At 48.5% G+C, this 25,907-nt stretch overlaps 1 protein-coding gene across 6 annotated transcripts in view; it reads right to left on the bottom strand.

Annotated features, from left to right (window-relative positions):
- Nucleotides 1–25,907, bottom strand: part of LOC125951975 (5'-AMP-activated protein kinase subunit gamma-2) — a 58,816-nt gene that overhangs the window by 22,241 nt on the left and 10,668 nt on the right. For 4 of the 6 annotated variants that reach the window (XM_049681150.1, XM_049681152.1, XM_049681149.1 and 1 more), the window contains exons 2-6: nucleotides 21,439–23,361; nucleotides 20,761–21,088; nucleotides 20,356–20,678; nucleotides 20,164–20,286; nucleotides 11,817–11,856 (exon numbers count right to left, since the gene is read on the bottom strand). In XM_049681150.1, coding sequence (XP_049537107.1) covers nucleotides 11,817–11,856; nucleotides 20,164–20,286; nucleotides 20,356–20,678; nucleotides 20,761–21,088; nucleotides 21,439–22,929 — 2,305 coding nt within the window. In that variant the 5' untranslated portion in view covers nucleotides 22,930–23,361. Of the gene's footprint in view, nucleotides 1–8,595; nucleotides 9,332–11,816; nucleotides 11,857–20,163; nucleotides 20,287–20,355; nucleotides 20,679–20,760; nucleotides 21,089–21,438; nucleotides 23,362–25,907 lie in introns of those variants that run through there. The other 2 variants (XM_049681154.1, XM_049681153.1) reach the window with 2 other exon arrangements.

Genomic DNA, 25,907 nt, shown 5'->3' with positions numbered 1-25,907 from the left:
GGATTCCAGTTATGAATCTGAGCATACATTCAGCATAAATGTCAAAGAATAGGTCTGCAGTCCGATCGTAGTAAGCACTTCAAATGCACGCTTACTATTCTTTACAGGAAAGGTTCGCAAATAATCTCCAAGAAATCAAGAGATTCCATTTATCGTTTTCTATCTCTTTCCCTCCATTATGATCTGGTACGGCGCGAGGTTCATGTTACGATCGATTGATTACATTTTCTGACAATTCTATTTTTATCGCTCGTTTTTCGTCTTGAATCATTCGCTTGATTGCTTTATATCGCTCTGGCCGCCCGCGGTTGGCCGGTACGACGTGACGGCGGTTGGTTCTTGTGTGTTTCATCGTCATACCACAGCTTCGTCGTAACCAACAATCTATACCAACACAATGCTGGCAATGCTGGTATCGGATCACCGGGTAGCGAAGGATAGTGCGTATATCTTTTGGCCGTGGTGTAAATTAATTCAATCATATCTAATTAAACACTCAACAAGCCGAATGTCGAAAAGGGACTCGGTAACACACGATCTAGGGAAGCAATTGATACGCGGCTGTTGGCAAGTAACACAACCACGTCTAGTGGTTGAAACACACTGAAATAAGGGTTTCCATCTTCCTTTCCAATAAAGTCCACATGTTTGCGAAGGTACTTATAGCTTCTCTTATCGCCAGTTGTGTGTACGTTCTGCATGAAAAAGAAAAAACAAACCTTGCGAACCAGATGTTAATGAATTCTGCAAACATTTTACAGCCAGAACCAGAAGCCACCGGTTTTTTGGCTTCGGAAATAAAAACAATCGAAACGGTTCGCATATATTGGACCCCTGAAACATGGGACGACTTCAAACATCCACCGGAATGCAGCGCAACTAGTGAGTCGTGGGTACAGTACATGTGCTACATACCAAACCGAAAACAAAACACACAAAATAGCAACAAAACGCGAGGCAAACAGAATCTATTCTGCCAGCTCCACAAGAGGCGAATATCGTGCATGCAGAAGAAAGCGACACCACCGTGTTCTCATATGTCTCTTCCACACCACTAGTAGCCATTTTTATTTTATTTGAAAACTGTGTGCAACTGAACCGCGTAGAGTAATACGGTGTCAAGTGCGGCATGGCATTTCTGCGAAACGCAAACGAAAGGAGTAATTAGAACTTCACCTAAAATGGTCACCGATACCACCATGTGTAGGGATAAAAAAACAGAAGGCATTTCCTCTCTGGAAAAACGAGGGCAGACAATCTGACGACCGGTGTGTGTGTGGTTTGGCTACATAATACACCAAGTAGACAGTGAACAAATGGATCACGTGTGACAAGTGTCGAGCGGGGATTGTCTTCAAATATTGATCAAGTCTTCAAATATTGATAAAAGATGGAAAAGAAAACTTCTTTCGATTCTAAGTAATACCAGCAGGGATTCACTTTCGGGCGTACCAAGTGCAAAGCATAGTAACAGTCACTTCTACTTACTTCGTAGCCTACATAGATTGTCATATAAGGGTAGGGTAGGGAAAAGAAATGCGTTCGCGCTCATTATCATTACCGCATCCCGCCCGCGCTAGCTTGATTTATATGAATGCCTTGATTAGTTGGAAGTTTGCGAAACATAAAGGAAGCGTCAGATGAAGCGCGGTTAAGTAATTAATTTTGCTCATGGAAAAGCCGCTTGGATTCAATTAGGATTCCACCACAGACGAAGCACAAACATGGCGTGGAGGCACGTGTTGCTTTCGTAGACCTATCGCTTGCAAATAATCCCTCAAAGACCACGAATCCAGCGACCAGGGCTTAGATTCCACACGCAACAGGAACATATAAGACTCCAACGCGTGTCTAAGCCCCATAAAACCTTATCATCATCATCACCACATCTCCATTTCCAGTTCGTACGCAAAGGAATGAATAAAGGATTGAGCATTCGAATCAATCATGCACGCATTATAGCACCTACTTAACGTTGGACTATCGTAATACCTATGCAAACAATCATGGCGAATTCAAGCGAAAATCTCCCCTGGGACCTCTCGAAACATAGGAATAGACCAGCCATAATACGTCCTCAAGAGTTTGTGACGGAAAATAATCCATAAAAGTGCTCCATCATAATTTCGTCGCACCATTTGAGTTGCTCCGAGGTGCAGCAGGATTATTCGGATGATACTGTTCAACCCGGCACCGGGTTGGTGTCTCATCCGATATAATCGACGGAGCGATTTATAACACTATTCACCAATTTATGCGCTCCGTTTGGTTACGGGTAGGTGGTTCAGGTTTGATAAAGCGGCTACGAGTTATGAGATATGATAAATATCTCTTTACCACGGCTTTACCGACGTACGATACGCTTTATCTAGGACATAAAAGTGACCAACATACACACACACGCACGCTCGTTGGCACCGCGAGAGCGACAACTATCATTTCGCATCTTCTCTAATGAAGAGGAAATGGGATTTCTCGAAACGCAAATTTAGCATTTACGTGGATTTGCCCGACGGAAATTCATTTTCTTTATGGAGACGAAAGTCCAATATCCTTATATTTGCAAGTAGTATGGGGTTTAAAAATAATCCTGCGCCATAGACCGAATTTATCGTTCGATTTCACACATTCCCTTGACCCCGGACACCGGGGTCCGTTTCCTGTTCCGGTGTCGTGACGTTTCTTCCCGTGACCATGGCCGTGGTATGAAAATCATCCTCTCCGAATTGCTTTGGCACAAAACGTCACCATCCGCGGGGAACCAATCATGATCGCCAGCCAACAGGCCAGCGATGAAGAACAAATGGGTGCAGCAGCAATGGCAAGGGAGGAAAACCGGAAAGGCACGTGCCAAAAAGTAGAAAAATCAATATTTCATGTTCTCTTCACAGTACTCTTCTTTTTTTTTTCTCTCTCTTTCTCTCTCTCTCTCTCTCTCTCTCTCTCTCTGTTTCTCTCTTTCTGTCTCCTGCTGTCTCGACCAGCAAAGTGCAGGAAACCACAAGCTTTGTGTTGTGTCGTGCAAAACGAACGCACAATGGCTCGGAGTATGCGAAATGAGTGCCAAAATTCACCCACGATGGCCCTTCATCGTCATGTGCAAGGGGGGCGACGGTGCCGTACCGGCATATAATAGTCGCAGTCGCAGGAAGGATAGGCCCTTGAACGATAACGGGCTGCTCACATCGCTCACTTTGCAACTCATCTCCAACAAGATCCTCACTAATGGAGGCTCTCTGGAGGGAGGGCAGTTCTATGACCTTTGCCCGCGTAAGGTGATACGATACCTCGGTTGAGCTAATAGATGCCGCGCGCGGCACCGACACTGACCCGGCTAGACCTGCAGAGGTAAAGCTCTTTCCGGATTCCAGGCTAGTGCAAGAATGAGAGCCGTGAAGGAAGCACGAGGCGGATCCATTTACTTAAATGGCGTTTCCTTTTATCACGTCGGCGATTATACATGTATTGCAGAGGGTGTGGTGCCCTCGGTTATCATGCTTTATATGAACTAGCGCAGAGGGTAAACTGCTTGCAATTAAGATAAAAACGACCCAACAAACGTCTTGCTGGCTCTTGGGCTTGAGAACGCAGGAAGTTGGGGCTTGCATTTGAACACCAAACACAGTCCCTTTTTCGGTGTCACATGGTTAGCCCTCGTGGAGAGCTCCTCTCTTGGCGGGTCTCGTTTGTTTCGAAATGTTAACGCGTGACGCGTCACTCTTGTGGTCAATTCGGCACGAATTTAGGTCACAAATGGAGCACACATACGCACACATACAAACACACGCCAGAGCACATCACGCCAGCATACGACGGTAGGAGTTCTCTTTCTCTCTCTCTCTCTTTCCCAACACGAACTAGAACCAGACGTAAGATCATTCGGGGGAATGGCGTCTTTGGCTACTAGCTGCTACTAGAAGCGCTACATTCCAAACAAACGTCGATTATATAATCCGGCATTTGTTTTTCTCGTGTTTTTCAGTTCGATTTTGTTCCGTCGGCGTCATCAAATCAAATGCTACATCATTCACCCTCGGAGGGGGGGACACCACTTCAACGACATCCCGACACAGACACACCACAGCACGCACTCGCTACCCTTCAGACTCCTTTGGCTCGTTCTCTCATGGCGTTCCTTGCAACACCGCACTGACAACAACAGTCCGGGGAGTGTACACAGGGGACAGGCCAGCGCTCGGGCCGCCAGAGGTATCCTTATGATTTGCACACCACCGCGACGTCCGGTGCGCGTGAGCACCGCCAATGAACTGACGGCGGAACACAAACCATACTAGCTGGCTAGCGCTAGTATCTCGCTGAGTACCCTCCCCCCAGGATAGTCGCACGCGTCCGAGAGCGCGCCTACCCCAAACCTTTGGGACATCGTCTCGCATTCGATCACGCGGTACTATCCGCTACCGTCGGTGGCCATCAAGAAGCAGGTGGAGTTGGAAGATTGAGGAGTCGTCATGGACCGACCATTTGTTTACAACGTTCCGGTGGTAACCTTGGCACAGACATTTTCGTGTGTCTAACACCACCACGACCACCGTGCCGACCGGTGTTTTGCTGATAGTTTTCTTACTACTCCAACGGTTGGATGATTTCGGTACACACACACACACACACACACACACTCTCACACTCTACACCACGTGCTGCAAAGGGGTGGGGACGGGGTGGTACTAGCTGCCCTTGACAGGGTCTCAGGCTGTGCGCGTGGGGGGAGAATTTAGTGAATGAAGGTACTACTCGTGATGCGTGCCGGTGTAATACGTGCGGCGTCAAAACCACGAAGCCCCCACGTGTGCCTTCTCCTTCCCGGGTGCATTGCGTGCAACAAATGAATACTACTACAAAGTGTGGGGAGAGTAGTAAAATCGATACGAACCCTCAAGGATCGACCCCCTACACAACCAGCACGCAATAACCAAAACACGCAATAACTTTTGCTTTACTTATGAATGAGTCACATGTTTGATAAGTTATTGGATTTTTCAAAAGGTAGAAGAGTTTGGCCAACGGTTAACGTCAAAAGCGTGGACACAGAATGTCAACTTACATGCCGAACATAGACGTCAACTTGCAGCGTAGTAGGCTGGTAGTAAGGCTGGCTCTGGTGTAAGAACATTTCCAGTTTCCTACGATCTAATCCCCTCGGATCTAAGTGCGAAAGGTTCTGCGTGGAGATTATTCTACCTCCAGAAGAATCAAGACAGCTCTAGAAACTCGAAAAAATCTCGTTCGTTCCGGGTCGTATCCTTTTCGAAAAAGGGCACCACAACGGGAAAACCCGGAAAATCTGCGTCCCACCGAAGAGGATCCGAAAACCATGGACTACGTGACCAGTAGCAGCCGAGTGTGTAGTGTTGCTTGCTGTCATGCCTCTCTTTCTCTTTCTCTCTCTAGCTAGAATGAGAAAATCCGCGCCAAACCCTCATCATGATGCCAGATCGAGTTCCGTTCCGATGCGCAGCCGCGTGAGACACGACTGTCTAGAGACAGAGAGAAAGAGTGAGAACGCGATACCAACGAACACTGAACTCAAGAGGCAAAACAAAGGTGGAGGAAAGGAAAACTCGGAAAATGAAAAAAAAGGGAAAAATTGTTGAAATAGAATTAAAATTCGCCGGAGGACAGTATGTAAACAGAATCGAGCGCGACTCCACCTCGTCAACAATCAAACACACACATACACACCGGTACAGGGCTGTAGCTTCTCGCATAACCAGAGTAAGTGAGAGTCGTGAGTGGCAAAGGATCGGTCCTACCACCTCCTACCACTCCTACCCGACGAAGTGAAAAGTGAGAGTGAAGCGCGCGCGTGTGTCCTTGTGCGTAGCTCCAACCCTGCTGGGTGGGATGGATGGATGGGCGACTTGGCGTCTCCATCGTGATCGTGTCGCCGGCAGCGCGTGTCACTCGGCCTCCCCCTCCCCCCAGGGGGCCTCCAATCCTCCCCCGGATACCTGCTCTTTCTGCCCCTGCTGGAGAACTAACCTCGGCCGAAAAAAGGCCAATGCCCAAGTACACGGGTCGAGGATGGGTGGCAGGTGAGGGCGAGGGTGAGAGTCCCTTTTACGGTTTACGAACAGCGGCGTCACTACGTTTTCAAGGTGACGCCGCTGGTGGGCGTTTTCATTCAAAGCCGGTGAGCCCGGGAGTAATGCGTCGTTGAATTTCGTCAAACAGGAACCGTGGTTTCAGTCAAGTCCTTCCTCCTGAGTGTCTGCGGTGACCGAGGCCGAGGTTTTGTTTCAGAGCAAACAAAATCTATCTACCGTGTGCCACAATCCATCGGGGGCACGACATAAATATAAGGCGGCATGACTTGTTGTGACAGAGTTGCTTTTGCTCGCGGATCGAATGCCCCGTTCTTCCTCTCATTCCGCCCTCTGCAATTATGCCGGCGGAAATATTTATTCATTTCAAACCCTCCTTCTACCATATTGCATTGTGCACTGACACATCTCGGTCTTCTTTTTTCATGCTTTACTCTGCTGTTGTTGCTATTGTTGATGAGAGTCCATCATCAGCACGGATCGGTGCGCATCCGGAGAAGCTATGGGAATGAACGAAGAAGTTATGCACCTCTACCCACAAGTCTTCTCTCCTGCTGCACTCTAAAGAGGGACACAAAACCATCTTGTTTTATTATCCCCCACATTCTCCTTCAAGCAGTGCTTACAAGGACAAAGAATCTCGGGCCAAATGATGAGTTTCTTCATTTGTCTGCCGCCTGCCCGCAATCCACAATCGTAATGTGGAAGAACAATCTATCGTAATGGGAAGCGACAAACCATCAAAATGTGTTTTGCAACAGAGTCATTGAATGTTCCTGTTGACGACCAGGACACAAAACATTCGCAAAAAATGCGTTTAAGCGGATCGCAAAGTGAAGGTTCAAAAACAATTATCTGTGTGTGTTTTTTTTTTTTGCGATTCACTCTCCGGCGCCATTGCACATCGAACGAGACGACACAGAAAACACACACACAAAAAACTATCTTTAATTGTAAATCAATGTCGCAGTGACGGAGCAAACGATGAAGCAAGCTGAAGCGGAAATCTCTCAAGATGGATGATCATGGAAAAGGCAGCAAAAAGGAATTGAATTTTGCTTCCATTCCAGGATGCGAAATCCATTACCGTTACACTACGGATGTTGTTCCCAGCTTAAGCTGTGCACGGAAGCAGAACAGCATTTTGCAAAATCAAGCAAAACAAAAATGCTGCAAAGGAAATACAATAAAACCGAACTACTTAATGGGAGTTATAAACCCTTCTTCTTCTTCTTCTTCTCATCTTTATTCTTCTTGTGCACTACCGCTTATCTAGCCGCCCGTAAACCTCTCGACTTTAAGTCGAGTTATTCTTGTACTGACCGAGGTTGATATCGGAACTACCCAACAACAACACAACGCACAAGCAACGGCATTACGAAACATCTCTTATGAAACCCCGCGAGTGTGTGAGGGACCCCAATAAACTGTTTTCACCGGGGACCGGGTGATCCCTCTCCACTTACCACCTCCCTCCACAGTCTTCCCTTCACTCTATTCTACTACCGGTGTTTGTCTGTGTGTATCGACCAACACTGGTCCCGCTTACTATCGCAGCGTACTACGACGTATTTTATCGTAAACTCGGCACGCGGCACGCGGCGCAGTGTCACACGAGTCACCGGTACCAGTCCGGTACTTGTTAAAGCCGGCCACCATCACATTCCGGCCGGCGTTTGAACAACAAACAGAATTCCGAAATGTTCCTAGTCAACAGCAAAACAACACTCGTGGCATCGGGGAGGTAGAAAGTGTCTCCATCATTTAAACCGCGCATAGAGTCTGTACCGGAGAAAAAGGAACATAAAAAGGGCAATTCGCGAGTCTCGCTTAAGCCATTTACACCGAGGGAGAGAGACTTGTGGAGATGACAAGCGGCTTATTGCCATCATCATGCCTGTACAATCCGACCAATTGTGATATTAATTGCACAACAAAAAGCGGTGCGATCAACACGATCGGCGTTCATTAAAGATGTCAACAACAGAAGGGGTCTGAGGATCACACAAAACGCACCGTAGCGATGACGGATCATACGGCGATCGCGAAACGCGAACACATATACTACTACTACCAGCAGCAGCAGCAACTACTACGAGAATTGTAGTGTAAATCAGCTAGAGGCCGCCCGTCTGAGCACAGAGATGGCGATCGCGTGCGTGGCTCCCACCGCCATACCAAAACACACGGATCAGAAGGGAGGGGAGAGAGAATTTGGTTTCAGTGACCGACCACCAGCGCTCCACAGACCGACCCCCTTTCCAATAAAACTCGTTTCGGCCGGATGGATACCGCCGAAGGTGTCGGAGAGGGAAAAAAACAATCTGGAGGTGGCACACGATGCGTGCGCTAGAGAGTCACGTAGTCACACTACTGTGCTACGCGTGGACTACGTGCTGCAGCACCGAAAGCATTAATCATCTAACATCGTTCTATACTACAAGGGCGGGGGGCTGGTCTTTTGTCTTTGACGTCGTCTCAGGTCAAGATACTCGATCTGATCGCCACTTTGAGGCACACCTCGATCACTTACACCATAGGCTCACAAATGAAATGTCTGCTCTCTTCTCACTCTGCACTCTTCTTTCTTCTTCGCTTGCTTCACACAAATGCACAATGCATAATGCAGAATGCTCAATGCGTTTTTGGGGTGGTGAATACTATCTTCAAAGTCACTTTAGTGATAAACACGTGTGCCTGCTGGCTATGACCGTAATCGAGCCCCCGGCGCCTATCACTTTCGTTCTCTTCGAATGCTAACCACAAACTCGAGACCAGGCCCCTACGAGACCAACGGCGGGGTCCGTTCGCGGGGCCGTTTCGGAGCCCTCCGTGACTTCGGCCGACCAGCGCCGGCACTCACACGCTCGCAATAGGCGATGCGTACGCATCACCCTTTTTTATTATGGAAGAAGGGAAGGAGGAGGAAAAGGGGGAGGCAGGTCCGCCATCGTGTCTCGCCGTGCGTAGTCCTCTTCAAAAAGGCAGCCGCACTATGGGTGCGTACCGTTGCGTACTTTTGGAGTTATTGCGATGCATCGAATTGGAGTTTCAATGTTGATGGACCTTTAATTCGTTGGAAAATAAAAAAATGGCTAGTTCGTTTACGATAGTGGCATTGTTGATAAGGTGCTCGTAACTCAACAGGATTATTAGTTGAAGTTTATAGCTTTCTATGGTCTCAAATGAGATTCTCTGATAAATCAAATATTTAATGCCAAATTTTCAAACAAGCTTTAAATATTTTAATACATATTTCTCACATTCTGTAACATGCAAAAATAGAAAATTAATGCTACTGACTTTACAGAAGAGGAGGAATTCTTTTCTAATTTCAGGATTTGCTCATTCGTTTGTTCTGTTTCTCTTTTGATTCAAGAGTGGTCCTAATAAGGATATCCTTAATAGTGCTTGTTTGTTTAAAATTGAAAGGAACAATGAAACAAAGTGTATAAAATAATACTAAAAATTCAAAGGCACGAGCAGTATGTATTCAGCACCATTAAATCCAAAAAGTATCAAGTTCCAGTGTGACCCTACATCTTACAGCAACGGTTTGAGTTCGCAACGGACCTGTGCCAACGGACCCGCATCCTGTGTGCTGTGGGGCCTTTGCGACGCTACTAAGAATAACAACAGCAGCCGCGAAAACAGGACACACACAATAGCATTGAAATCGTGTAGCTATGCTAGTGGTTGGTGTGTGCGTGTATATGGCGGCATTAGAATTCTTGCCCAATCTACCTTATGGACAAGACAAGTGCGAACGAAGGTGATGGCAATCTGTAAACCTCTCTCTCATTCCTTCCTTCTAACCAGCATCAATACCTTCTTACCCTTCGCGTAAGAGTTCATAAAACAACATGAGTTCTGCAATCTTCGCTAGGGAATGCTGCTGCATCTGCCGCTGTTTTAATTGGTGCGATGACAGTCAAGGAACATGGCGAAAACAAAAACAATTTAATCCGATGCATCACAGCGGTGCACACAACACCGCAAACTGCGCAATAGCTATTATCCAGGCCGGCTAACAAAATGCAGCAGCTCGCCGAACGATCGGTTTTCGGCTCGAGGATGTTCGAGAAACACTTAGGAGCGTCAGGGTACTGATCTGTGTCGAATTGATTAGCTGAATTCTTAGCAGGAATTCGTAAGCGAAATCCACGGGCCACCAAAGCGGATACTAGCGGGCACGTTTGCTTCACAAGAGGATGAATTCAATTGCATTTGATTAAATTCTAAGATATTATAATGCAATCGGCATGCTGTCCATTACGATGCGATTTGAAAGACAAACTTTAGCCAAATGATAGGCAGGCCTTGAAATTTTAGTTACCCGGAAGCATACTTTGTTCACCTTTTTTTTCCCACCCATAGCCGGCTTCGATGAATGCCTCGGTAACCGTGTAATGTGCTTCTGTTTACTACCGGCATTTCAACATCTCGTGGTCGTGGTGTATCGAGCGACATCGATCTGCAGTGCATGCAGCACACGCCTGTCTGGCTGCTGGTGGTGTTGGTCCCACAGGCGAAAGTAAGACGCAATCGACCACCAAACGGAGGAAGAAAATGCCGGACGAAAAAAAGAAACGGACAGGGTTTTCAAGGTTAACCCCCACAACGACCCGATCCACAACACCAGCACGCATCAACAACAACAAACGCCCTCTCTCTCTCTATCGCTTGTTCTTCGTCTCTCTTTTTCATTTCGTTGGCTGAACATGCTGCTGCTGTTGCTGCTGCGTTATGCTAACGGTTATGGTATCGTGTCTTGGTCGCAACATCCCCTCGCCCAGTACTTTTCCACTCGTGCGCGCGTGTGCACTCACACAGACAAAGGTCCACACGCATCATCTGCTGGTCTTTTATTGCCTTTCCACCGAGGACAACATAGCGGGCACCTGAATTGGCTGTAAAATTGAAAACAACCCTATCCAAGGGGCGAGATTCCGGACGAGAGCTGCTCCGGCAATTATGACATAAGTTGTTTACACCAGATGCTGCCGCCACACCTATACATATCTACTCGTTATGGGCCCTGTTGCAAGCGGCTTGTCTGGCAAGCAAGACTGCTTTACTCCTGTTTATACAACTCAGCATAAAACCAGACTGGTATGAACTTATGAATGAAATATTAATGGTTGCGAAGAAAATGAAAAAATACACTGCGAAGAAAGTACTTTTTTTTAAAACGCCGACGTAAAAAATATCATCAGTTCATTCATAAGTTCAAAATAAACTTGCTGATGTTTTGTTGTAAAGTAGTAAAGAAGTCCCAGACAAAATTGCATAAGGTCTCATGTATGTGTGTATATTGTGTGTGTGATGCGAAAAGCAAAAGCAAAACAAAAAAGCCCAACAGCATTTCGAGCTTTTCTGGGTAGCTTTTGAGCTTTTCTGAACAAACGATGAGATGCGGCGCGCCGTTCGTGACGTCATCGCGGCGCGACGTGTGTGACGTCATCAAACAGATGTTGGCGTGTGGCCGCGTTTTTATCACACCACACACCGCGCCGCACGTGCGTGTTTGGGGGGTAGTAATGGCGACGCGAATGGCAGACAGGAAATCTTCAATTGAATCTGCTGTGTGGGGCATGCTGGAGCACGACGAATTCGCGTGCGCGTAAAACACGAATATTGGACTAGGTACTATACAGATTGACCGAGAAATGCATTCGATTCCCTTTTTTTGGAGGGATTGGACTTTTGCGTGATAAGTTGGTGCGACATTTATGAACCACATTCACTACTTACTCTGTGCGGCCAGCTGTTGCTGATGTTGAGCAGCAGCTTTCTGTGGAAGAGAAAGAAAGAGCAAAAGAAACAAGTTAGTTGACGATCGGCAGATGGAATAGGGGGCTATATGTTACGATGGACAAAGCAAACGAACTTGGCGCAACGTGGCACTAAATATGCTAATGCCAAGGCCAGAGACAAACCGAAGGCTTTGCTTACAATCATCAACGCCTGTATGCCGGACCGTTGCAGCGCTTCGACGTCCAGCGACCGGCTACGATGTTGACGTCCGGGGAAATCCATTCCACCGGACTGCCGCCGGAGCAGCTTGTTCTTCAAATAGGTGGACATGATGATAATGCTTCCTCCTCCCCGGGGGTGATCACACTCACGCAACCAGAGCGCGCGCTATCCCGGAGTGGACCTTCCGTTCCAGGAATAGTTTCCACTAAAAACTCACTTAAAATCGGCTAGTTCACACGCAAACACTGATATCTTCCAATAGAGCACACCTTCTAGTATTGCAATTTGTAGTAAAAACGCAGTTGAATCTTCTGACACTTTCTGCGTAAACACACCTAAGATATACCGAGCACAATGCACGTTACAGCACGATCACACGTCGAAAGGAGTAAATTGAATGGCCACAAGAGCAGAGAAGAGAAGGAAGAGGAGGAGGAAGTGGCCCATAAAAAACAATAAAACCGTTCACGCTGCAGGAGAGCTGCCTCGCAAGTTCACAACAAAACCAACCATCGGCTGCTCTTGCATAGCGATCGCGTACGATCGCACACTTTATGCTCATTCCATCCGCGTATGCGTTAAAAGAGAGACACTGCTACGCTACTGCTGTTAACATTCAAATGCTGTCGAGACCGCACGGGACCATTCAGTCTAGTGCAGTGCGATCTTCAACCGTAATATGCCAGCGCTGGAAATAAGTCGACCATCGGCCGGAGCAAATCAACAAAACCATTTTGTCTTGGACATTGCACCACCTTAACTATTGGGTAGCAATTGTTCGCAGCCTTGCCCGAGTTGATCAATGGAGCGCACGAATTGTGTTCTAATCGAAAAGTGTTGTACTGCTAATGGTAGTTATGCTACGTGATATGCTATGTCGATCGCATGATATCGGGTAACATATAATACTCATATCAAGATGTCTTGAAGGGAGGACAGCAATGATAGAATTCCTTGAAGCGACAAAACGGCCAATATCAATTAATGATACGGATGTTGTCTGACCTACAAAGGCATTGAACTGCTGCCATACGACTGTAAGCTATAGAGAGCCCTTCTTTGCTTTTCTATCGCTATTGTGGATGAAATTTTCTATTTGCTTCAGATACTCATTCTAGCTAAAAATGGAACAACTTTCACTCATGTTTGCTTGCTGCAGAACAAATTGTGCCATTTAGTGAGAGAAACAACATAGTCCTTTATGTGTTCCCTAGACGTAACTCTTTCTCCCTCTATCTGATGATGTGATGCCTCTGTGATGAGATGCGCGTCACTTCACCAGAAAGATGAAAACGAAACTTGCTGAACGATTGCATTCGGCAAGAATGATTTCGTTTCGTTTATATCAAACATATGATGGATCGGAACTCACACACTAACCACTAACCACACTTATCAACCCTGATCACATTGCAATCAGTCTTTGTTTTGTTCGCTGGAGGCACCTTGCCGGAGGCCGTCGAATCGGGCGTGCGTCACAGACCCCACGGCAAGCAACCGCATACGTGTACGAGACATACGACAAACTGTCATCTGTCGCCTGGAGGAAGGTAATGGTGATCGGTGTGGTTTACAAGCGCACAGCGGCCCAGGGGAGGCACGTGCGCGCCTGGTATCCATCCCACCACCCAGGATAGGCTTCAACGCATTCCAAAAGCGCAATCTTTAATCGATATTAGGCTCGAGAAAGACGTCTCTCGGTTTGGATACTGAGATTCGAGGATAAGATATCTTCTACCTTACGATGCATGCGTGTACGATTACACGACGCTCTCGCATGGCGATCGAGGTACTGAAATTACATCCCATTCGCTAAAAGCTTAAAGCTACGGTGTGTAACGGAATACTGCACGAAACAACACGGAAAACAAGTGTTTCCTCCCCGCCTGGTGGCTGCCACTAGGCGACTGACGGCTAGACCGCCGGTGGTACGATGGAAAATACGTTCATCATCCCGCTACTGCCGCGAAACGTGCCGGTGACACGTTTTTGTGGCCCCAACACCGGATGGGAAGGTAAATTAGTGGGAGATAAAAATAGATCAGATCGCTCTGCTCAATTGATTGCGTTGCGAATTGCGAATGCTATATGAACGAATTGTTTCTGAAATATGCATTGCTTCTCCTGAAAGTACAGTCTGCATATTCCATGTTCATGTCAAAATAGAATCCTTGCCAAACAGTTAAAGTAACCTAATGAAAAGCATCACAGAAGCACAAAGTGATCTAGAATGATCTATCTTACAAAGAATTTGATGCAAGGCCAACGGATAGTTTAAACGAAATGAAAAGGAACAACCTATCAACTAACAGGTTAATCGATCAACTCAAACGCGCACCTGAAGCACGTCAATTGATATTCAATTGCGGCGTCAGCGTCACGTCACGAGCAGTTTATTATTTACTCCGCTGCAGATGATGCTGCCGTTCCGAAAAGGTAACACCCATTTCGCCGCCTTCCGTTTTCACGCGAGAACGATTTCTGACGATTCACCGCAGCATCAGCAACAGCAGCACCCTTTCCTCTGCACACAAACCACAAGCGAAGAAATTCGTGAAACGATTTTGTGGTGCTAATGTGGTGTGATGCTGTTCCTTTTTTGGCTTTCGGTATCAGTACCACACGTTACTCGGTGCCCAATCGTCACGGAACGCTAACCGACCGTTTAACGGTTAGCGCGAAGCGTGTGCGCTGACAGACGATCGAACGTGACGAAAATGCAGCCGATCGCCTCAAGGAGTGTACGGAGGTGTGGCCTTTCGGTTAGGGACAGAGGGGAATCATGTCAAACATGTCAAATGCTGACGGGGGATGCTAACAAGATCGCTAAAAAGCTGGTAAATTTTGCTTCATTATGCACGATCATGTTGGTCCTTTGGAGGGGTCAAGCGAGGTTGTTGCCGGCTTTCCAGGTGAGAACAATGAGGCCATTTCTGTTTTACAACACAACGGACCGATCAGTACGATCAGTGATGTAAGGTCGAAGCTCTAGTAAAGATGTTAAATGTAGTTTTACTGTTGTACATTGAAGAAAGTGCAACAATGATTACACCGTCTTTGCCTTTTATCGCTTCGAGGGGAACTTTGGAGACGAAAAAACCCTTCGATATCACCAGGAAAACATGACGAATTTGTAAAGTGAAGTGAACCGCATCAATACATCAAATATTGGCATCACTCTCTGATAAAGCGAGGCTCAACAAGTCGCATTTTATCGCTTCCAGAACAACCACTCGAGCTGCTCCCAAGGGTGCACACCACATTTATCACCATCTACTTCAAGATCGTTTACCTGTTTACCGAGAGGAAGTGCATATCAATACGCCATTTAGAGCCAGCTAGAGCTCGAAGTAATTTCGAAGACCATCATTGATTGCGCCCGACATTTACGCGCCCGCAAAATATGATAACAATCGGTGTCGCGCTGGTCAATCAAGAAGGATGATGCGGTATCAACATTCCTATCTGAAGGTCCCATTACAGCACGGGCCAGTAAATAATATTGCGAATCGCCATCGAATTGGATTGGCACCTAATCAACACACGGTTATCTGCCACCAATCAGGCTGGCACTGTTTGCACCATCTGCCTCTCTTTTAGCTTGTTGTTCCGTTGGCCATACAGCCTATCGCGATAAGCGAATTTACTCTCATCGCATCGAATCGAGATAAGAACTTTAGCAGCAGCGAGGAAACATCGCGAATAAGAAACTCGCTTCGCCATTTAGATCCGAAGACACGATCCTCCTCTACGGTAGGAACACTTAGGTAGCACTTCACTCGTTTATGATTCATTCGGACAAGCCACCATCCAGAAGCAGTCATCACTCGTCGGTCGGTGAGTAACAATGGATTAAAAATTTTACAATCAATTGTCAGCCGATGGTGCAGCAGCGGATCGTTAGCAGCTAAAAATAACTTTCGTCAAGCACTTCGATCTCTCTCTCACTCTCTCCATCAACGCGCACACACTTCACGTGCCACGGGGCCGGTCGGCGGTGGAGAACGTGTTTTTGCACAAACAAACGATAAGCTACATCCGTTTGGCCATCGTCCAAGGACGTCCCGGCGGTTCCAGAACGTGCAAGTCACCTGAGAGGATCAGAATCAGAAAGAAGAAGATCAAAGTCCAGGTTAACATCCCGGCCCGGAACAGGCCAAACGGATCTAGCTCGTTGCCGCGGTTAGCGTCGTATCGCCGCACCACCAACGGGAGAGATAACACTCTCGGGGGCAATAAGGAATTACGATTCAATTACGCTCGATCCGTCCCTGGACTGGATCCAACTTCCTCTCTTCAAGGCGCGGTGGTGCAAGTTGTTCCCGGCGGGAGGACGTCCTTCACCATCCGTCACCACACACCATATGATCCTTCCCCCATTCTTCATTTCCTTTCCTCTTCTTGGTTGGTTCTCTCTCTCACGCAGGTTGTCACAATGAATTCAATGATCGAGCACCGACGTAAGCAGCTGCACTTCTTCTACTTTTGCTCGTGCGATCTCTCCTCATCCCCCTAGAGCATCACGTTTTCACTTTTTCGATTCTCTTGGCCAATGGAGTTTAACATTTCACGCAACACGGTACGTCCTCTATAAGACCACCACCACCACGGCCGTGGACGCGAGCGAACAACAACAAATCATTGGCAACACAGCACCACACAACACCGAACCGAACCGAGTGTATTGACCGACTGGTTTTGCCAAACCCAGATCTCGAATTCGAATTCCGCAGCACCTTGTCTCTCACTCAACTCCTTCTTCCAAATACGAACTTTTCACATGCCCTGCTTCTGGTGCTGCTGCTGCTGCTGCTGGTACGAGAGTGACAATGATCTCTAATCTAAGCAGCGTATTACGACGACGACAACGACGACGACGACCACTAGTTGGTTGGTGCTCCATCACCTTCAAATCGCTAGTCGGAGAGGAGCGGAGTGCACTTTGAACGGGCGATCGTTAACGCGAGTGAACGTGTTGTGGATCGATACGGTCCGGGGTCTGGCCGATTACGATCGCAGCACCTTACCCCGCCCTCCCCTATCGCGATCACTCCACGCTACAATGTTGACCATCACACACCGAAACGCCAAGAAAAACAGATCATAAACCATTTGCCCAGTAGAGCCAAGTCAGCCACCAGCACCATTTGATCTCGTTTGCACTCGCTGGATTGCGCCTGCTATGGTTGGCGGGTGGCCACCTCCGGTGGCCTTAGATTAGTGCATTCACACTGCGCGCGCGCGCGCACACGGACACGACGGATGAGGATGGAGAGTGGTGTTGCATCTCTCGTGGTCGTGGGTCGTGGTCGACCGGCGTTTGCTTCCTTCTCGTGGATCTCGCTGGAGCCTCGCTCGTGCGACAACATTGCGCCTCGCAGGAGTCAAGTACGAAGTAGGTCATCTGGCCTTCCCAGACTCGAAACCCACCTCCCCCCCCCCCCATTCCACCGACCACGATTAGCTCACGCACGCGCCACAAACGAGCGCGCAGGGATTCGATACGTCCGACGGCACGAGATCATATCGAACGGCACACACCGAGGAACCGCCGACCGCATGAACCGAAAACAACCGTGCGCGAGGAGCAGCAGCAGCAGGAGAGCGGGAGTGCGCATGTGGTCACAGCAGAGCGATAAGCAGATAGAGCCACCACACTCCAGACAAAACACACCAACCACCAACCTGCCCTCTGCTCGCTAGCTGCTCGTTTGCTTCACACACCACACGCCGCACCCAATAAGGTCACCTGTTTAGCGGTGACACTAGCGAACGACGGACAGCACCGCACGTCCTATACCGTACGAATCAACTCCGAGACTGGTGCGGTCCGGTCCACGACTTCGTCTCGCGGTACGCGCTTCGGTTCGGAAGGCGATGATACCGGCTGCTGTGCCGATGGAGCCATTGTCGTGTGCCGTGTTCCCGCCGTTGTGTGTGCTCGATAGCGCTCTGCTACGGCTACTGCTGGCTACTGGATACACCTTGCGCGACCCCCAAGCAACTCCGCGACAGCGACGACGTCATTGTCCTATCGGCTGATGCACACGAGGAACACGCACTGCATCGTGAAAACCATTCGAGTAAGTGGGCTGCTTCCGAGATCGTCTAACGATCTAGTGACGTCACAACACAGAGGTCACCCTAAACCCAACGAACCGTTTAGCCGTACGGTGCTGGAGCAAAACACACACCACGGTTACTGTCGACAACAAAGACGCGGTTACCATTTCATCAGTCTCCTTCGCTTGGAGAAGCTTCGATGACGATGCTGCTGCTGCTGCTACTGCTGCTGTCGTGATGTCAAGCGGTGATCGATTGGAAAACGCCGCACAAATCCCATCGTCAAACACTTGGAGCTCAAGCCTCTCTTCGTTTGCCCCCTGGGTAGCGCGACCAATCTGACCTTGAGCGTGAAGAGGTTGCTCGCTCGCGCGTTCTGTGGACATTGTGCGTAACGATTGCGGTTTGGAGTGGCAAAAAGCGCCGGTCAAACAAAAACTCTCCACTTTTTGCCAACCATTCGCCCACAGCGCCGCACTCAGGAAGAGGAAGTAGCACATGTTGACGCAACTTTTTATTAAACTGTACACCGGGGGAACCAGACAGAACCACGATCGGCCGATAATTACACCGCTGATAGCTTATCCAGCGCGGTGTTGGCAGGGATAAAGGTGCAGGGTGTACGTCATTCATTTACGCATTTTTCGCTCGTTGATCGCGACAAAAGGTGTACTGCTAGTCAGCAGCTTCCAGAACCCTTAGCGGACGCTTGTTGCATAAACGAAAGCTTCCTCCTTACGTAGTAGCTATGCAAATTTGGGAAGTACTATCCGCTTTCTGACGGTTGTCAGTAAAGAGGTAACTTCTCGGCAAACAAAACGCCGCTCCCCATCCACCCATCGCCGAGGGTAATGGGCCGGAGAAGTGAAAAATGTGTTTGCTAAACAGCAGTAGCGGCCGCGGGGCGGCGCATGTTTGCCGTGTTGTTTAGAACGTGGTGCGCAAACACATTTAGAATACGATGATTGCTTAATTTCTGCCAAGGTGTCCACCAGCAATGTCACCTCTCCATCTCCGGCCATAGGGCAACGGTTTCCAGCCGATCCGATCGTACGGTACACCATTGGGTTGGCTTTTTTTAATCGTCGCCAGTTGTCGTCGTCGTTGTGCACAGCAACACGAGACAAGTGGAGGGCAATCTTATTATCGTAGGGTCACGGCGGCGTTTTGTCGTACACCAGTCTGGTGAAGTGTTAATTACGCCGGCTATCATATGGCCAGGATTGGGTGGTGCGGTATGTAATCGCACGTTAACGTTTTTTTCCGGAAGAAGGATAAAAGAACATGGCAATTCTATCGCCATAGTTCGTGCTTGCACACTGATTACACTGAATATACAGTACGCAGTGCAAGGCGCTTTTTGGTGTCATCTGAGGGCATTCGGTGGATAATTATGCTAGCTCCTCGAGCTCCTACAACTATCAATCGTACAAAATGATGTTTCATATTGATTCTGCCGTACAAAAGGTGCCAATTTTATCCTCTTTTTTCATACGAAAGGGCTTCCAATTAAATGATGTACAAATAACGTAATCGGGACATCACGGATAAATGGAATCAGGTTTAAAATTCATAAAAAAAAAACTGTTTAAAACAATAAAATCAAAACGATTCAAGGAAACGAACCCAGAGATTCGAACTCATTTAGTCGAGATCTGCACCAACCGCTAGAGGGCGCTCGGAATGTAATTTGTCTCAAACTAAAGTTTACAACCGTGGCTTCAAGAGTCCAGTTCTGCTCGACTACTAGAATTATTTCAAAATTTCAATTCGAGCACTTCAGGGCCTCGTGTCTAGTTCGTTATTTCAAACAAAACTACAATTTACGCAAAAACAAACGAATAAAATTCCAAAAAAGCCACTTTCCTACATGTATGTGTGTGCGCATGTGCCTGCTAGAACCGTTGTTGTACAGGCGACCGATGACTGCTGCCGTTCGCGCTCTACTAACCAAACGGAACGGTTTGGGCCGCGTGAAACCGTGATTAACGCGCGCGCCCGCACTCGCTACGCCAAGTTCCGTGCATGCAACCCAACACATATCCCCGGTCACACTTACCGCCTTGCGTTTGTCGGCTTCGGATACGGCCGAGTTGGAACGATGCCTGAACAGATCCATCACCTTTGTCATCGGAGACTTGCCGGCGTCAGCCCGGCGTACGGCAGTCACCGTGTGGTAGTACTACGTAAAAGAGACAGAAAGGCCTCAGTTAGACACCGTATCGTTTGAGATGCGCGGATTGGTTTTTACCTGTGCATCACTGCCAGCGTGCGGATGGGCAGAGCCATCCCGTACTTTCGAGGTGGCAGCACCGCTACCGGAAGCCTGAGCGCCGGTGGCGGCCGGCTGATGATGGTGACTATGCCGACCGCCCACATGTAGGGCCGCCTTCATACTGTTCATAATGCCACCGGCACCGGATGAGGTACTAATTGGACCACTTCCACCCATTCCGGTCGAATCCTTGTCCGAGCCCGACCTGCTGCCATCGTCCTTCTTCTTCTTCGAATCCGAACCCTTCCGGGGTCGGAACACGTCGAAGATGGTCGGCCTTCGGTTTGGACTGGCAATACCTGGTGTTATTGGATGGAAAAGGGAGGTGGTGAGAATGTGATCAGTTTTTATAGCGCCACTTCCCTCACCGACCACACTTACCATGCACGGTGGATTGATTGAGTACGGGGGCCTCTTCACCACTGCGGCGCCGTTCTAGCGAGCCAGATCGACCGGCCGAACCTCCGACCCGTTCCGAGCTGCGCGAGATGCTCTCGTGCTTTCGGTTCAGCTTCTCCAGCTTGGCCGCCTCTCGCTCCAACCGGCGCGCTTCCTCACGCTTCTGCTTCATCACTTCCTTCTCCTGCTTCTTGGCCTCCTTCTCGCTCTTCTTCTGCTTCTTGGAGGCGCGTGTGGAGGAGCTGTCCCCGGCCGGTGCCGTCGACGGCCGCTGGAAGTTGTTGCTACTACCGCCGCCATCGATACCATCCTGCATAAGCAAGGAGAGGAATTGATGGAATGAAAATTAATGAAATAACAATCGAAAAGTTATACTCGTACTCGTGTTCCCCAATACGAGTGGCTTGGACCACTGCTTGGACTTGGTTATCGCGTAAGGGCCCACTTAGTTTCGTTCGTTATCTTTTGAGGTTAAGGTACCATCGGATGATGCTATAGACTGCCCGTTGGCCTCCCCACCGATCACCGATAGACATGACAAGAACGTGATCTCTTATGACTTTGCCAACGTGGACACACCATGCCCTTCACCCTAAAGGAACTCAAGACTGATTACGCAAGAGTGTTGTTTGAGGTTTGTGGATACACCCTTACACTTACACTGTCTGTCTTCGTAAAAGACTGGCCACTCGATGAACTGCTTGCGGCGGAATTGTAATTAGGTTTCGAATTAGCAGGAAGTGTTGCTGCTTTACCACCGTCGCGGGGTTTCGATAGCTGCACTGGATCCGGTCGCTTGACCCACACTTCGTCCAACTCAAACGGAATGTTCTGGGCCGATGTTGTACCGCCCTGCGTACTTGCCGCCGTTTGTACCAGCGTATCCTGCGGCACCCCTTCCGCCGTCAGTGAACTGCGGCTAGTGGTCAGCGGCCGTATTTCCACCAGCGATGTATCAAAAAACCTTCGATCGAGATGTGGTGTAGCGAGGGGTGACGCCGGTGTAAAGATGGCACGCAATGAAGTCCGCTGATTGGCCGCATACTGGGTAGCGCTGCACGGGAAGTGGATCGTTTGAGAATTCTGAGAGGCCGACACAGGCAGCAGGTTGATGGTTTCCGGTCGCAGCTTGGGTATCGTCTGCTGTTGCTGTTGCTGCTGCTGCTCTAGTGCCCGCGTCACCATGAAGCGAGATTTACGAGGCACCACCGACGAAAGCTCTTCGTCATCCTGCACCATCGCCAATGAGTTGGCACCGGAAGTAGTGTTGGTAGCTTGGATCGATCCGCTACCGGAATGCAGTACCGCTGTTCGGCCGTTGCTATTAGCAACCACTATCGATGGGACATTCGCTGGCTGAGATGGCAGTGTCTTTTCATCCTCCTCGTCCTCCTCCCGACACTCGGACAACCTCCGCCGGACGTAGTACGGTAACACTTTGGGTAGTGAGGCGGAACCAAACAGCAGATGATCGGAACGACGCCCCGGACTCAGCGGTGCCGTCATACGGAACGGACTCCCCGATGCTTCCATCGACGGAACGTCGCTCAGTGTGATCTGCTGTGCTGCTGGTTGCGCTGGTGGCCCACTGCCGCCTATCTCGTCCTCCTCATCGACGTCACTCACATTGCTGCTACCATCACTCCAAGACGACGTTGAGGGATGGTCGGCAATCGGGTGCTTCTTGTTGCTACTTCGCTGCCCTCGGTTCCGACGACCTGCGGCTTGCGTTGTCTTCTGTGGCGGGAGTCCATGATCATCACCGAAATCGGAGTCCGAGTCCGAACGGATCGTTTCCAGATCCTGCATGCTGCGATCGATCAGCAGCTCGAAATCCTCATCCGTCAACGGACTGGGAAGCAGCTGCTCATGATGATGCTGGCCTACTGCCGTTGATTGGCGATTGGGAAGCGCCCTGTTGATCGCTTCCGTAACAGCACCAACATCACTCTGCCGATGACCATCGTCCTCGATAAAATCCACCCTTTTCCTCCTCTTTGTCTCCTCGGGCGATCCGCCTGCACCTTCACTACCACTAACACCCGAATTCGAGTTCTTCGGCGTTGGAGTCATTTGAGATGTTGGATGCTGCTGCTGCTGTTGCCGCTCCAGAATTAGCAAACTGTTTCCACTGTTCCGGCTGGTGTCCATTTAATTAATCTAAATTTACTTCTCGCTTGGCCACACACGCACACGAACCACGCGACGCCACCGATGGGTGGCTTTTTGCAGCCGCCACTGATGTGTTCCCTGGTGCGTGAGACGATTCTCGCGGTATTCGTGGGGATGATTGCCGGGATGTTACTTGCAATTAATTAGGGTTAATTTATTTGTACTTTTCACGTTCGGCAGCACCGGATGCTTTATAAATGACCGTACACACAGACACACACACATACACCGATCATCAGCTGGTTCTCCCCCTTCACTTCGGTTTTGTTTCACTTTTAAGGCACTTGTTTGAGTTGCTCGGCCATTTCCCGAAAAAGAAAACCATTCCGATCGCTTTTCTTCATTACACTGTATCCAAGACGGCGTCGGTCGTTCTCGTCTGTAGCAGGCGTTATCTAAGATGGCGTTTCACTGGATGATAAATAGGATGTTTTCGTTAGGAAAAGCTAAACCGTAGCCCCCCCGCTTGGTTTGGTTTTAACGCTTGGTGCGATAGATTCTACGGCTGTGCTTCACAGTCGACTGGAAACCGGGGAGCACTTTGTTGCTTCGTTCTTATCACAATAGTAGATAAATAATTAAATCACCGACACACAGCACCCTAATCCTCGGTAGAAGCAAAAACATAACTCCATGGTAACTGTGAGTAGCCATGCGCTGCTTACGATTAGATCTTCGCAACTAACCCATCCTCGGGAATATTTAACATTATGTAGCAACCCGAGAAAACGGGGATATTATACTTTCAAATACAGAGAGTTTGATTGTAATTTTTGCATTAAGTTTTTATAGTATTTTTCCAGTTTGCAGAAATGTGAATGATTACTTCAATGCAAAGACGTTCTACGCAATACATCCAGGACAAAATTAAACAAGATCAATCGCCAAGATCGCCAATTCATCATTAAACGAGCATTCTTTTCCAATATGTCACCCCAGTAAGCTCTTTCTCGTTTGTACCCACGCGTCGCACAATCATCAAAAACCTTTGAGACAATGTCTACAGAAGCTCAAGAAACATCTGACGCCAATGCCAAAATGAAACACCATCGAGCACTGCTGTCTGCCAACCGCACAAGAATCGAAACGGAGCGCTATTTTCTTATCATTTGGCATTGGCTCAGGGCAACAAGCTGATAACGTCCGTTCAGTGCTCGTTCGCCAAGCATCCCGCCATCGGTCACCACCTTTCTCCTCATTCCAAGCCGCTTGCACGCGTCCAAGTTGCCTCTGCTAAGGCGTCCAAATGATAAACAGTTGCTGACCATAGCATGCCGCTGATAGTCGTCTGCTTAGTTCCTGCGTACCATTTGTACCAGTTTACGAAGGAAGAAGAAAGCCAGAAATGTAAAACTTAAATAACGTTTCTTGTGTTGCATACTGGCGACTCTTGTTAGTCTCTGAAGGGAACTATTTGATATTTGAAACAAAGTTAACCTGGGTGTAATCAATTTTGAAACTACAATTTAAATGCCCAGCTGCCCAGCTCCTAGGAGTGGTCGAGATGTCCACAGAAAGGGGGCACGTGTTGCATGCTTCCGTCAATCCGCCTTAGAGCACACAGAGCCCCACTTCTAGCACTTGCTTGTCGCCCATACAGATTCACGTTCACACTCCCGTCTCCTCCTCGAGCCCAAGTAGGGCGAAAGGTCCACCGGGATTGGCGGTATTCAAACATGGACTCACCACCAGACCATTTTCTCGTGCCGTCACCCGCCACGATCTAGCCCGCGTTGTTGTTGGTAGTAGTGATGATGGTGATGGTTGACGAGCAAACATGGGCCGCCGTGCCTGTTTGCAAATGATAAGCGAAACAGAACAACACTCCGGCTTGGGCTTTGGGAACACACACACGGGAAGCACAAGGCAAGACGAAACCGCGTAGTGATGGCTATTGAAATTTTCCTTCTCCGTCCTCCGACCGACGCTCGTCTCTGCAAACAAGACATGAAGCTAAAGCACTAACGTCCGAACGTTCCGAGGAATAAATACTCCGTGCGCCATCAGATCGCCGGGTAGGGCTGCATTCGTGGTCAACCACATCGCAACCCTTCACGCGGAGAAACATCGAGGTCCGTATTTTGAAAACCAACAAACCACTACAGTCCAAATCTCTGTGTGCTCTAAGGCGGATTGGTAGGCTAGTGTGGGGGAATTGTGTCGTCCAAACATGCCCGGATCACGCCCAACGGTAAGATTGACATTTAATCAATCTTAATTGATGCTCTGAAACCGAACTTTGCCACTTCCCGAGCATAACCACACACACTTAACGTGAGAGCTCCATCGTGCCAGCTCTTGGACTTCGGTGGTCAGAGTTCGTTGACCTGAAGAAGCGTGACCACAACACTCGAGAATGCACGATGGGATGTGGCGTGTTGGTGTGACTCTTTTTTTGCAATTGTAATTGTATGCCCTTCTACTGACCATAAACAAACTGGCCGGGAGGAGGGAAGCCGTGCCAGGTACCAGGCTTAACCAAATTAGCAGCTGCGGTGGTGCTACATACATTTCAGGCAGTTGTCCAAAGGTGACAATGTTTTGGCCACAGTGACCGCAAAAGTGGCGAGCATTTGAAATCGATATTTGGGTTTGTTGGACAGTGCCAATATACTCTTTTCAACCCGAATAACCACGCTACAGCTGAGCCACGGTATAGAGAAGCGAAGCAATTGAACACGTTGTTCCAATAAATTTTGTGGAATATGTTTGAAATTACAGAGTATAGTCTCCCCATTTCATTTGCAATTCCACTGGGACTGTATCGGCAACACTGCTCTTCCGAATACTGAAACAAACTAAGGAGACATTGGAGTTCGGAAGGAAAAAACCAAGACGAAAGGACGTTTTGTGAAAAGAGAGTATGCCTTGAGCTATGCAGAGCTGCAAATGCCTATTACTAAGTCTTGGATCAAGAAAATGAATATTCGAGACATTACAATTGGCGAATTTGCACG

This window comes from Anopheles darlingi, chromosome 2 (assembly GCF_943734745.1).
Source record: "Anopheles darlingi chromosome 2, idAnoDarlMG_H_01, whole genome shotgun sequence".
NCBI lineage: Eukaryota > Metazoa > Arthropoda > Insecta > Diptera > Culicidae > Anopheles > Anopheles darlingi.
Note: the sequence above shows the minus strand (reverse complement) of the source record. Positions and strands in the feature narration are given on the sequence as shown.